Source organism: Chiloscyllium plagiosum, unplaced genomic scaffold (genome assembly GCF_037043375.1).
Source record: "Chiloscyllium plagiosum isolate Xiang-an unplaced genomic scaffold, Cpla_swu_hap1 HiC_scaffold_17, whole genome shotgun sequence".
NCBI lineage: Eukaryota > Metazoa > Chordata > Chondrichthyes > Orectolobiformes > Hemiscylliidae > Chiloscyllium > Chiloscyllium plagiosum.
The window spans coordinates 66,427,712-66,442,099 of NW_028270155.1; the positions used below are offsets into that span (position 1 = coordinate 66,427,712).

Consider the following 14,388-nt stretch of genomic DNA (forward strand, 5'->3'; position numbering starts at 1 on the left):
AGGTCAATAGTAACTCTTACTGTTTCCTAAGTAAACATGGCAAAGTAAAGACTGTAACCACTCCTCAGGTAAACACAAATACATTATAACCATTCCCTGTTGCAAATATAGTTGAAGAGCTTTGATAAATGAGCAGTTAATCCAGTTAATCAATTATGATCTATTAAAGTACTCCTGCCCAAGACATCAAAATGTATGGCGTCTGTATGGTCCAACCCACAGGAAAAACAAGCAATTGCAAAATTCTTACCTGTCTGGACTCCAGTTTCTTGCTCCAACTGCTGATAAAGTTTGTTTGAATAGTCAGCCATCATTGTTTCTATGCTGATGTGCTTGACCGTGCTTACAATGCCGCCACAGAGTCGTGTAGTTCCTGCAGCTAACCTATTAACATCAACAAAACCAAGGGAGATGATAGAAGGTATCAATGCTGGAATTATCACATCTGTCACGACCACCTTCCTTCACTCCTGTGCCATGGTACATTCAAGAGGCCACCCATATATGCTAATATAACAAACTTTTTATGAACCAGCACCTATGAGACCATGAGTGTGCCAGTTGATCAAAAGGTCTACTTACTGAATGTAAAAACACACACTAAGTAATAGAAATGTTATGCAAGGTGGGATACACAATACTATTTTACTTTATTTGCAGCATAAATCACGTCTTAAGTAAACCTTACTAGCAGAGAGAATGTAACATTGAACTTTTAACTTCCTTATTTTTCTACTGTGTATTTAAGATTTTGTCCCTAGATATGTGTGTACCTAAGATAGCACTAGGAAAGGCAACATTGCACACTTTTCACTGTACCCCTGTACTTGAGTACAAATGACAATAAAATCTAATCCTATTTCAATTGCACCCTCAACTAACTACTCAAATATCATGAAGATCACGATAATACAGAAAACTTTGTGGTAGTTTAGGTATAAAACTTGCCAGTTTGAGTACTGCTTCTTGAGGTGCCAGTTCAAACAAAGTTTGTTGCACATAAAATGACTGCATGATATTTTCTTGAATCTATATACTCTCAGTTATGATATTAACAGGTCTAAGTTAATAAGGAAAATGAAAAGAAATTAGGATGTTGGTAAACCTAGGTTGTTAATATTTCACTTCCATGATCTAATTTCATTCTAGAGCTAGGGAATCACGACCAGGCCATTTAGTGGGAGATGTGAGGAAGCACTTCCACACAAACAAATGGGAGTTGATGAGTGGAATTCTCCACTTTCACAAACAGCAGTGGATGCTTAAATCTGAGATAGATAATTTTTGTTAAGCAAAGTATGAAGGGATATGAGCCAAAGGATGATATATGGAGTTAGGCCACAAACCAAATGCTGGAACAGGCTTGAGGGGTTGAATGGCCCATTCCTGTTCCTATGTCCCTGTGATTTGAACATGAGACCTTCATGGAATAAAAATTGGATAACAGAGGATAAATACTGACCCAAAATAACTGTTATGATCAGCTGACAAAGTTCGGCCAAGCTTGTCAAACCAAAAGACAATGAGGAACAATCTGAGAAAAATTAGCAATGTCAAAAAAGGACAGCAAGACTCTTGTGGTTTACTGGTAGTATCCCTACCTCTGAGCCAGGAGACCCAAGTTCAAATCTCACCTGCCCTTGATGTATGTCTTAACATCTTTGAACAGGTTGATTAAATTGACAATATCGGGCGGCACGGTGGATCAGTAGTTAGCACTGCTGCCACACAGTGCTGGGATCCAGGTTCAATTCCTGCCTTGGGTAACTGACTGTGTGGAGTTTACATATTCTCCCTGTGTCTGCATGGGTTTTCTTCGGGTGTTCCGGTTTCCTCCCACAATCCAAAGATGTGCAGGTTAGGTGAATTGGTCATGCTAAACTGCCCATAGTCAGGGGTGAACATGGGGAATGGGTCTTGGTGGGTTACTCTTCGGAGGGTTGGTATGGAATTGTTGGGCCGAAGGGCCTGTTTCCATACTGTAGGGAATCTAATCTTAAGGGACACTAAACTCAGATCAGGGTTGATTCATATCTTTTTGGAAGTTATACATTGAGATGGAAGTTTGGCTGCAGATAACACAGTTTTGAAAAACAATAGCAGAGTGGTGACGTACAAACAGACATATATCAACAGCTAAGTCTGGGTCATAGGACAGAGATAAGGAAAAAACAATGTGTATGCAAGAATTGGAAGACTCTCTCAACTGTAAATGTCAACGCCTAATGAAAATGCAACATTTTGCCAAGAAATCTGCCATCTTCACTGCTCTCAAAGAAAAACTAAACAGTGGACCTCAGGATTCACTCCTGCAACTTAAGAATTCAGAAAAAATTTAAACTGCAACTGCTCTTTTTAAGCTCATTACTTGGGTGATGTTAATGTTTCATATATTGCATTTTTCTTCTCTGACTCTGCTTTATTTTACTCAGGAAAACCTTGGAATTAGTTTGCCTTCATTTCTGATCTGGTTAACACGTTCAATTGAAGTGGTTCAGCTATGTGCTAAAGAAAATAAAAATGTTTCTTGCCATCATCTGAGAGAAGGTTAAAAATAAAAAGAGGGAAGCCAATCACAGTGATGACAGCATCAGAAATCGCCTCGATCCCACTAAATGAAGGGAGGCCTGGGACAAAACTAGAGTTGGATCAGGGCAAAGGAGGAGTTTGCCAGTTTCCCAATTCCCTTATTGTGATACATCACTTGCTGGTGGTGCCCTGGTGTGAATTCCAAAACCATCCACATACAAGAGAAATCGGGGAGAGGATTAGAAATCACAATGCATGCAGAATGTTGCATTATTAACATCCTCAGGCTAGTCTGGACAGAAAAAATGCATTTGCATTTATAATTGCTTCCTCCTCCTCACTTCACCTCCACTGCAGTATCTGAATTGGAATGATAACAAAAAGGATGTAAAACCCTGGCATTATTGAGTGTATGATGTACACTTTCCTTTGAATATCTGATTTTTTTGTATTTTGTTCCCTCCACTCCAAGAAATGCACATTTCCCAAAAGCACTAACACACTTTACAAGTTCATTCAAGTAGTTATTGCTCAAGTGCAAATCTACAAGAGCCCAACAAAACAAAACTGAACCTGTTCTTATATAAACAGCGTTACAATTACATTGAAGTATTGTATGGCAGATTGCATGTCTTGTTGATTTTTTTTCCTCACTTTAAAGGTATCAAAATTATCATAATTCATTTAATTAAAACTACCTTTAGAGAATTAGATAACAAAAATATTTTCACCAAATACTTTGACAGCCTTTGATCAGTGCTTACCGCCCTTGCTCCAGTAATACGACATCAGTCCAGCCCAGTTTGGAGAGGTGATATGCCACTGATGACCCTACAATCCCTCCTCCACAGATCACAACATGAGCCTGAGAAGGTAATGGCCTCACATTCGAAACGGGTGCTGTTGAGCTTCGCCTCCGACAGGTCTTGGGCAAATGGCATTGTGAAGGGCAGATGACATCTGATAGTAGCCGAGGGAACATCTCAGCCCAAAGGCAGCTCCGCTTGGGTACAGAGCAGCTCCTCATGATTCACCAAGAAAGAGCCAACAGGATAGATAGTATCTGAAATAGCAAAATACAAATTCTAGATACATAGACTAAGAACAACTTGTATTTCTACAACTTTAACTGAATACAGCATCCCAAGGCACATCAACGGACAAATACTGATGCAGATTGAGATGTAATTAATGCTGTGAGCAAAGGGGCAGACAGTGAATTAGTCTTAAAAGGACAATAGACAATAGGTGCAGGAGTAGGCCATTCTGCCCTTCGAGCCTGCACCACCATTCAATATGATCATGGCTGATCATCCTTAATCAGTATCCTGTTCCTGCCTTATCTCCATAACCCTTGATTCCACTATCCTTGAGAGCTCTATCCAACTCTTTCTTTAATGAACCCAGAGACTGGGCCTCCACTGCCTTCTGGGGCAGAGCATTCCACAACAGCCACCACTCTCTGGGTGAAGAAGTTTTTCCTCAGCTCTGTCCTAAATGGTCTACCCCGTATTTTTAAGCTGTGTCCTCTGGTTCGGCATTCACCCATCAGCGGAAACATGTTTCCTGCCTCCAGAGTGTCCAATCCTTTAATAAGGATGAGTGAGAAGAGTGATATTAAAGAAGAGTGAGAAAGCAATTCTTGACTGTACGCTGATGCATGACCAGAATTGGTTGAGCAAAGCAAGTGGACATTGTTGGAGGAGTGCAATCCCTGCACTTCAGAAAACTGAAGCAGTTTGCAGAGGTAAAGAGAAGTGAGGACATTGTGGGTTTGAAACTAAAACAAGTCTATACAGCACTCCAAATGAAGTATTCATCTAAGGAAACATGGTACTTTTCAATGTGATACAAACTCAGCTCTGTGAGATATTGACCGATTCTATTAAAAAAACCTAGTAAAGTGAAAATATACTGTTAACCTCATTTGTTTGTTTACCTTATGCAGCATCAGGAATATAAAAAAAAATTCAAAACATCCAGAAGATACTACATCTGTATCCATGATGAGGATAGTTCAGAAAGTTCATTTTGTAAGAAGAACATAAGTATTATACAGCAAAGAGCACAAATCTGAAGGGGGTGCAGAAGCAGAGCGATCTCGATGTACAAGTGCATCAATCTTTGATGAGGGCAGTTCAAGACTGTTGTTAAGAATATGCATCATCCTCATCTTTACCAATAAGAGCACTGAATACCAAAGTGAGAAAGTTACATTATTCAAGCCTCAACCAGAGTACTACATCCAGTTTTGGGGGTGCCACACTTTAGGGTGTGAAGTTTTGAGAGGCAGTACTGAAATGATTCATGAGTACGGCCCCATGAATGAAGAACTTTTCTTAGAGAAAGATTGGGGATGTTGGGACTGCTCTTCCTGGACAAGGTTGAGAGGAGATTTGATAAAGTTCTCAAAACCATCAGCAGTCTGGATAAGATAGATAGGGAGAAACTATCCCCATTTGTGGAAGGATTGCAAACCAAAGGATACAAATTTCTTGTAAGTGTGAAAAGCAGCAAGTGACAAGAAGATAACCTTGCTCACATAGCAAATAGTTAGGAACAGCAAAGCATTCGTTAAGATTTTCAAAGGGCAATTGGATCATCGCCTGAAAAGGAAGAATTAACAGAACCACAGGGAAAAGTCAGGAGATTGACACTTTGGTGAAGCGCGCGCGCTCCAGGAGAGGTCCAGCATTGAGACAAGGGGCCGAACGGCATCCTTTTGACGGAAGGCAGCTCGTCAACCCAACCCCGAGTGGAGCTGCTGCGGGCGACAAGGTCCAAACTCGCAGAGGTGCCAGGCTGGCGGTATCCCCGGTCCTCCCTCCGTCCCAGCCGCTGCCCTTCACACTGACCCCGGCCTCCTCCTTCGGCAGACCGGGCACCCTTTACCTCCTCTGGGCTGGTCTCTCACTCACCAGGGGTTCACTGGCCGAGGCCGCGATTGCTGGTGTGTGTTTATGGGTATATGTGCCTGCCGCTCGCCGACAACCTCAGCCCCTGGTCACATCCAAGGGGCGACCAGCGGCCAGGCCGGGCCTAGCCAAGCCTCTACCTACAGGACGTACTGACGTCATCGCGCATCACCAGCACCGCCGCATCGCCCAATGAGCGCGGAGGTGTGGTCAGAGACCCCGCCCTTCCCTCCGGGCCCGGTGGAGAATGATTGACAGGCGCAGGACTTCACTGAGGAGTTGGTGTCCAAAGTTACAAAGTACAACACCAGGTTATAGTCCAACAGGTTTAATTGGAAGCAGTAGCTTTCGGAGTGCTGTTCCTTCATCAGGTGGTTGTGGAATCCAAATCAAGAGTGGGGGATTTAACACTAATCATAACAACATTTGTACAGCAGCTTCAGATTTATGAAACCACCTAAGGCTCCCCGTCCAAATTATTAAACAAAATTTGACATTAAGCCACTTGCAAACAACAAGTGACCAACACGTCCATCTGATTTGATTTATTGTTGTCACGTAGACAGTGAAAAGTTTGTTTTGGAGTCCTAGAGATGCATAGCACAGAAACAAACCCTTGGGTCCAACTCATCCATGCCGAAAAGATATCCCAAGTTGATCTAGACCCACTTGCCAGCACCCGGCCCATATCCCTCTAAACCCTTCTTATTCATATACCCAGCCAGATGCCTTCGCCAAAGTGGCCTTTGGAACTATCCTGAAAGATCTGAGTGAATAATAAAGGTTAGAGGGAGGAAATACTAGAGCTTCAGCCATGGGGCAACTGGAGGCAAAGCTGCTATTGGTGAACAATCAAAATCAGGGAAGAACCAACATCAAAATACAAAGATAGGTAGAGGGGCTTTTGGATTGGAGAACTTCACATACATTGGAAGGAGCTAATCCACAAATGAATTCCACAACAAGAATTTTAAAATTGAAGTGTTTTCAGATTAGCAGCCGTCTTTGGTCAGCAGGTAGATAAACGACAGGTGAAAAGATTTGATTCATGCTTGGGTACTGAGTGCAGAGTTTTAGGTGAGTTCCTTTATTATAACCAGACAGGGGACCAGTCCAACAAGGTAATTTTCAGACTTGTTCCTCAGGGATCAGTATTGGTTCTCTGCTCTGATGTATAACAATCTGGACTTTGTTATGCAGAACATTAAAAATTTGCAAATGAATTTTAAAAATTGAAACAAAACAGTCAAGGAGATAGTAGCAGACAACAGGACAAAAAGACTGGTAAAATGGAGAGAGACGAGGCAAATGAAATTTTGTACGGAAGGATTTAATATTTCATTTTAGTCAGAAGAGATGGGTTTTTTTAAAAAGCGAGCATTTTAAATAAAATGCTGAGTCAAAGAAACATGGAAGTTCATGTATACAAATCTTGGAAGGTGGCAGAACAATTTGGTGAGGCCTCTTCTGTAGTACTGCATGCAGTTCTGATCACCCTGTTATAGATATTATTAAACTGGGGAACTCTGAAAAATATTTACTAGAATGTTACTGGGAATTGAGGGTTTGAATTATAAAAATAGGCTGGATAGGCTGAAACTTTTTTTAGTGGAACGTAGAAGGTTGGGAGGTGACCTTGTACAGGTTTATAAAATCATGAGGCACATAGACCTTTGCTATTCACCTTATCTATTTCATAAGGTGGCAGAGTTAAAAGCTTGGGTACATATTTTTAAGGTGAGAGGAGAAAGCTTTAAAAAGGACATAGGGCAATGATTTTTGCACAGAGAATGGTTCATGTTTGGAATGAACTGCCAGAGGAAGTTGTGGATGCAGGTACAGTTACAATGTTTAAAAGACATTTGGATAGGTACATGAAAAGTAAAGGTTTGGAGAATATGGGCAAAACACAGTCAGGTGGGACTAGTTTAGTATGGGAACTAATTAGACTGAAGTGTCTGTTTACATGCTGTGTGACTCTGACTGAAAACACTGTAAAAAGTTGTTTAGGATCCCTAACATTATTAACAGACAAAAGTAAAAAAGCAAGAAAGTCACATTAAAATTCTATAAATTGCTGATAAGAATTCAGTCACAGCACTGTTAAATTATGGGTACCAGATTTTTTGGAACAACATTAAGGACAGTGCAGAAGAGATTTACTGGAAAGTGTTGTAACTATTCATAACTCATAATTAACACATTTTAATTGTGAATCAATTTATTAATATTTAATTTATTTCAGAAAACTATGTTTTCAAATTGTATAAAATGAGTGCACCAATTGCTGAAATTAATAGCAAGCCTGAAATAAATGCACTCTCAACAAACTTGACATTAATTACAATTTCGAGCTAACCTATGTTAATTATCAATATGAGAGTTAAAAACATAAATAATCGACAACAGATGAACCATTTCTGGATCTCAAAGTTAAGCCATTGTGTCTATTGTTATTTCTATAAAGAAGCTAACAGCTAGCTATTCTGTGAAAGAGAAAAAGTTTAAAATCAATTAGATAGAAATTAATCATCCCAAAGCATGCCAGGCTACCATAGAGATTTCAAGTGGAAACTTTGGTTAGAAAGTTCTTTTATATTTTCTGACAGAAGCACGTAGTTTAGTTTGGACTTTGGGAAAGAAAAGCAGCTGGAACAATTGTTCTAATTTGCAGCTAGTGGGAGGAATTTAGTGGTATTCACAGTATCATAAGGCAGAAAGCAGTCAGCAAATATAGTTACAAAAACAGAAATGGCTGGAAAAGCTCAGCAGGTATGGTAGCATCTGTGAAGAAAAAAATAGAGTTAATGTTTCAGGTCCAGTGACCCTTCCTCAGAACTGATGGTAGCTAGGAAAATGTTGGTTTATATGCAGAAGATTAGGTGGGATGAGGGGGTAAAGAGTAAACAATACAAAGAGATATAAGAACAGTTGGACAGAAAAAGGGGTGGATAACAATAGGCTAGGAGGGTGATTAGCTGTTAATAGAGACAGTTAGTGGCTGACAATGGGTTGCATGTCATAGCAGAATGAGATAATAAGACCTGGTGTGTGGAGGTGGTGGCTAGGATATGGGAGAGTTCAAGCCCTACAGTTATTGAACTCTATATCGAGTCCAGAAGACTGCAGGATCCCCAAGCAGAAAATGAGTATTGTTCTTCCAGCATATGTTGAGCTTCCCTGGAGCACTGCAGCAAGCCTGAGAAAGATGTTGGCCAGGGAACAGGGTGGTATGTTGAAGTGGCAGGCAACTGGAAGCTCAGGATCATTCTTGCAGGTGAAGAATGCAGCCATTCTGCAAACTGGTTACCCCGTCTACGCTTGTGAGCAGTGAATGCAATAGACTAGATTCGGTGCAGGTAAGTGGCCTGGAAGCAGCTTTTAAAAAGCTGTAGAAGCTGTCTGCAGAAAAAAAAATCCAAATCAAAACAATGAGCTGAGCAATTGGTAACCACGACATCTGCCAAGACAAATTGGAGAATCACTCAGCTAAAAGCTACTAGAAGGATCATGATAATTTTCCCTCAATAACTAGCTGAAAATACTAAGGAGAATTCAAGTAAATTCTGGACGGCTGTGGCATATCTCCCAGGTTGTTCCTAAGAAAAGTGAATGAACCTTTTTACTGGCGGCACGGTGGCTCAGTGGTTAGCACTGCAGCCTCAGCACCAGGGACCCAGGTTCGATTCCAGCCTCGGGTGACTGTGTGTGTGTGAAGTTTGCACATTGTCCCTGTGTCGGCGTGGGTTTCCTCCGAGTGGTCTGGTTTCCTCCCACACTCCAAAGATATACAGGTCAGGTGGATTGGCCATGGTAAATTGCCCATAGTGTTAGGTGCATTAGTCAGAGGGAAATAGGTCTGGGTGGGTTACTCTTCGGAGGGTCGGTGTGGACTTGTTGAGCTGAAGGGCCTGTTTCCACACTGTAGGGATTGTAATCTAATCTTAAAAAAACTTTGTTCCCTAATCTAATCTAATCGTTCACGGGATGAGGGTGTCCTGGACCACGCCTACATTTATTACCTGATCCAATTGCCCAGAGAACAATTAAAAGTCAACCACATTGCTGTGGATCTGGAGTCAGAAGTCAGTCAGACCAAGGAAGGATAGTTGTTTTAGGGAGGGAAACTCAGTAGTGAACTCGATGGGTTTCCCACCCCGCCCAACAATGGAGTCATGGTCATCATTAGACTCTTAATTCCAGACTTTCATTGAATTCAAATTCCATCATGAGCAAGTTGGGAACCAAGCCAGGTCCCCAGACATTACCTGTGTCTTTGGATTAACAGTTCAGTGATAATACCACTAGGCCAATACATTGCCTTCCCTCTTCTATAAAATAAAACTTTCCAAACTTCATAAGATCAGGCAAGTCTTAGGCAGGGAGGGTAGTTTGCAGGAGAGTAGAAAGTACAACTGGGTTTATGGAGGAAATATGGTAAGACATGTTGCCATTTATGCAACTTGCTTGGTTTAAATTTATATAAAGTTTGTTTAACAGCATGTTTTTATGGCATGATTCTGTCAATTAGGTGGTTAGATTGCTCCCTTAAACATTAATGGTCCATTCCAAGATCAAAACAAATTTTACAAGGGATGAAGAACTAAAGTGTAGAGGCTGGATTAGAATTGTTCTGGTAGAAATAATGATTGATTTTTCAATTGAGTATTTCTTTTTGATTTTGCTTTCATCTGTCTTCTCTCCAATCAGCATAACTTTATATTTCTTACTTTTTTTTGAAGAAAAAGTATAAACAAACAAAGATTTCTGCAGCTTAGAATAACACCAGCCTTTGCTGAGTTCTTTTCTGGTAGTATCAGTTTACTTTAAAATGTGCACAGCTGGAATTTAAGCAGGATACTGTTTGGGCTGCCGCATAATGAGGTGGTACCTCAATGTTTTTGATCTGTCTCAACACAGTCACACTAAAACAATACAACGCATTTAGTATCCCAAGGTCAATTTATATATAGTTAAAAACTTTGAGTTTATTATTGGTTTTGCAGTTTTACAAAGAATTCTAACAAAATGGAATTACTTGAATCGTATGACTTGCTTAGTCTAAGGTAGCAAAACCATGGCACAAGAGAAACATAGCTCATAATTACAAAGTAAAAAGCCATTTTATCAATGTGCTGGATGCAGAAGGTGTTACATCTTTGGAATTCTCCTTCCCAGATGGCTGTATAAAATCAGTCATTAATTTCAAGACAGAGCTTGACAACCTTCTAGTTACTAATGATGTCAAGTAAATGGAGATCATTTTTACTGAGGGATATGATCAGATTGAAGGGATTGTGCTACTCTTTTCCATACTGTGCCATGGGATCTTTCAAGATTCAATTGTGGAGGCAGATGAATATTCAGTCTCCTGTCTCAACCAAAAATGATGGAAAGGAAGATTTAGTGGAGAAGTTGTCAAAAAGTTTAAAAGTGCAAAGTTTATGATATTTTGACATTGATATTAAATCAAGTTATAGAACTCAAAGTGACAGTCCATCATACTCCCACAAATGCACAAAACACCGCCCCCTTTACATCAGAAGTTCATGTAATGAAAACATTCCTAATATTTACAATAATTTATATACAATAAGTTGGTAAAACATGATGCCCAAATATTGTGGTTGATGGTGTTAGTAGGGTAAGTTCCCAGCCATACAGATATTAGTGGAATTGTCTAATGCCAAAAATGATTCCGAGAGCCTCTATCTGTGCATAATTCATTTCTGCTTTGTTTAACAATCTTAGTGCAAAATCTATTGGCTTCTCTTCACCACAAAGTTCTCTGTGAGAAACAACTTCTTCCATTCTATTCAGTAGTGCATCGCATGCTAGTTGTAATGTTAACCAGTTCAAAATAAATCAGGACTTCAGACTTTAGTACATTCTCTTTCATTGGTGTTCACATTGATCATCCCATTTCCAATTCTTATTTTGACATAATAAATTGTGCAATAGTTCGAGAATGGTTGCAAGATTTGCTACAAACCCATTGTTGTAATTTAACAAATTCAAAAATGATAGTTGGTTTAAATGTTTAGGTGTTGATGCCTCAGTTGTGGCTTTTACTTTTGAAAGTGACTTGTGTTAGTCTCTTAGCATCAAGGACATGGTTTAAATATTCAGTGGAAGATATAAAAAAGAATCACATTTGTCTTTCCTCACTCTTCAGGAGTAGTATCTGAATTGTGTTTCTCCCCATGGCTAAAGCATAATCTATTGAACTCCTTCCAATCCAATTAAAATCTGGTCTATGACACATTGCAATAATGCAGGTGCAGGTATGATTTTAAATGGAAGTTTATGTTGAATATTCCTTTGTGTTGCATTTGTCAAGTATTTGTGTTACTCAGGATCTACATTATCTGGAGATAGACTTATCGAAGGTCAATTTTATTGAAAATCTGACCTCCAGCTAATCCAGCAAATAAGGCATTGATTACTGGCTCAGCACACTGTATCAGATTAATAGTGACCTTAAAGTCACCACTGATTGGTACCAATCCATTTTTTCCCATCACTAGTACAATAGTCATGGCCCAATCACTCACATTTGGAATCCAGTCATGATCAGCCTCTCTAATTCGGCCTCAACCAATGATGATTCCATGAGGCACTCTCACAGCCTTGCAATGTTTTGCTGGATTCTCATCCTCAATTGTCAATTTGCACGCTTTTCCATGCTTTCCAGATCCACATTGCTAAACAGAAAAGGAGTGACCCAACATGAATTAGTGTCGCCAGCAATGGCCAATTTAATAACTGCAATTTCTTGGATTGGCTCTGGGTTTTTCTCATTTCCTTCTTGTTCCATGTATATTTTCATGTTACTCTTTAGTTTTTGTACTCTTGCTGTATGTTGATCATGTTTATTCCTTAACACACCTAATCAACGTGCTCTTTGTTGCCACATTTTCTGCATATGGCTTCATTATACCAGCAATGTGCTGCTGTGTGACCAGTTTCTTCACACTGATGGCAGCTTTGAGTCTGTGTTGCTCATTTCTCAGCTGCCTATTTGTGAACTCTCATGTTTGAGCTTAGCTATTGAACGTCCTTGGCTGCTAGTTCCAGTGAGACTGTTGTTTCCAATGCTTTTTTTTCACATCTAGGCCCCTTTCCATTAGTAATCTTTTCTGGATTGCTTCACATCTTAAACCAGATATCAGTCTGTCTCCAACAGCACCTTTTAAGTGGTCACAGAATTCAGCCAATTGCTCTAAAGTTTCGACAAACTGGTAGATCAATGCTCCTTCATGCTGGTTGTTTCTGTGCTCTTTCAACGATTACCAATAGTTCTGGTGAAAAATAGTTCGAGAAGATTCCTACGTTTTGGAACTTGGCATCACACTCATCATGTGGTGAAAAGTTTTACCCCCTTAACAGTCAGGAACGCAGAGATGACTACATAAACTTCAATTTTGTTTGTTTGAACAAAAATAATCGGATCTCCGGGTGCAGGAATTTCAGCTCTGTATTTTTTCATTATTCAGTCTTCCAGCACCAAAGGTTCCCACCATTTTTCCTTAAATGGGAAGGGCCAACGTAACATGATGTACCACAAAAATGTTAGCACTACTTCACGTCTTCCTGTTTCAAAGAAGCTATACCTGAGGCTACCTGTTTCATTCCAAGTCTACACCCCTCACTGATGACATTTCCCTCGACCGTGGGTACTCGTTGCTCAGTGTTTCTTCAGGATGGAACACATGGTGAGCTTTTTCTGCACTGTTCACTCTTCCCCAGGATGAATTCATTTTTGGCTGACTTTGGCACAGCGATGACATTTTGTTTTCTTTTCTCATTGAAGTGCCTTCAAGATCTGAAGTGAGGATCCAGTAGATCTTGAAGCAATCTTGATCCTCGCTACCAGTTTTCTTCATGATAGGTTTCAAGGAGGATCAGGAGGCCAAGGCATTAAACAGCAGGAGCTTTTTTTTAATGGAGACATTCACTCTAAAGGCAGCAAGGTAAGAGAGAGCAATGTATATGCCCAAAACATCATTACTTCATGATTGGACTCAAAATGACAGTCCACCACACTTGCACAAACAGTTAGGGATGCCAGTCAAATGAGCTGCTTTATCCTGGATGGTATCAAGCTTCGCTCAGTTAAGTGTGGATTATTCTATCACACTCCTGACTTGTGCGCTGTACATTGTTGACAGGTATTAGGGAGTCAGGTGGCAAGCTCCTCAATGCAAAATTCTGAGCCACTTGTAAAGGGTATTTACTTAATCAGCAACTGAACTAACAATTGGAAATCTCCAGAATATTAATAGTGAGAGATTCAATGATAGTAATTCCACGGAATGGTAACGGGTGATGGTTCAAAATTCTCTTGTTGCGGATGGTCATTGCCTGGCACTTGCGTGATGTGGATGTTAGTTGCCAATTGTCATCCAGGCTTTGCTACATTTAGAAACAGATGGCTTCACAACCTGAGGAGTGAGGAATGGTGATCATTACTGTACTTCCCAATGTTTTGACCTTATGATGAAAGGGTGGCTGAAGATGGCTGGGCCGAGGACATTAGTGTGAAGATCTCCATCAGTGGTGTCCTTGAACTGTGAAGACTGACCATCAACCACAACAGTCATCCTGTATGCCCTATATAATTCCATAAACTAACAGTCCAACCTCCCACCCCAGAACTTACACACAATTATGTGATGATGCTGCTCCTTTAATAAGGTTATGGTGTCCTCGGGTATTTTTCTCCCCAGACAGGTCATAAAAGAGACAGACTCCGAAAAGTCCAAGTGTGAAGGGTTTTAGGGCCAATTTGATTATAGCAAACAGAAATTGCCTCAGGGAAAAAAGACTTTCAAGTTAAAAAAAACACTTGTACAATGAAAGGGGAGTTGCCAGTTCTCCCAGCTCAGCTTTTCTTTCTTTTGGTTTAGTCTGGCTATTCAATGAAAGCAGTCAGGCATTTGAA

The 14,388-nt window shown here is 40.3% G+C and overlaps 1 protein-coding gene across 3 annotated transcripts in view; it reads right to left on the minus strand.

Annotated features, from left to right (window-relative positions):
- Window positions 1–5,581, minus strand: part of pdpr (pyruvate dehydrogenase phosphatase regulatory subunit) — a 65,003-nt gene extending 59,422 nt beyond the window's left edge. For 2 of the 3 annotated variants that reach the window (XM_087996027.1, XM_043707236.2), the window contains exons 1-3: window positions 5,448–5,578; window positions 3,294–3,592; window positions 251–384 (exon numbers count right to left, since the gene is read on the minus strand). In XM_087996027.1, coding sequence (XP_087852153.1) covers window positions 251–384; window positions 3,294–3,556 — 397 coding nt within the window. In that variant the 5' untranslated portion in view covers window positions 3,557–3,592; window positions 5,448–5,578. Of the gene's footprint in view, window positions 1–250; window positions 385–3,293; window positions 3,593–5,447 lie in introns of all 3 variants that reach the window. The other variant, XM_087996026.1, reaches the window with a different exon arrangement.
- Window positions 5,582–14,388: the final 8,807 nt, after the last annotated feature.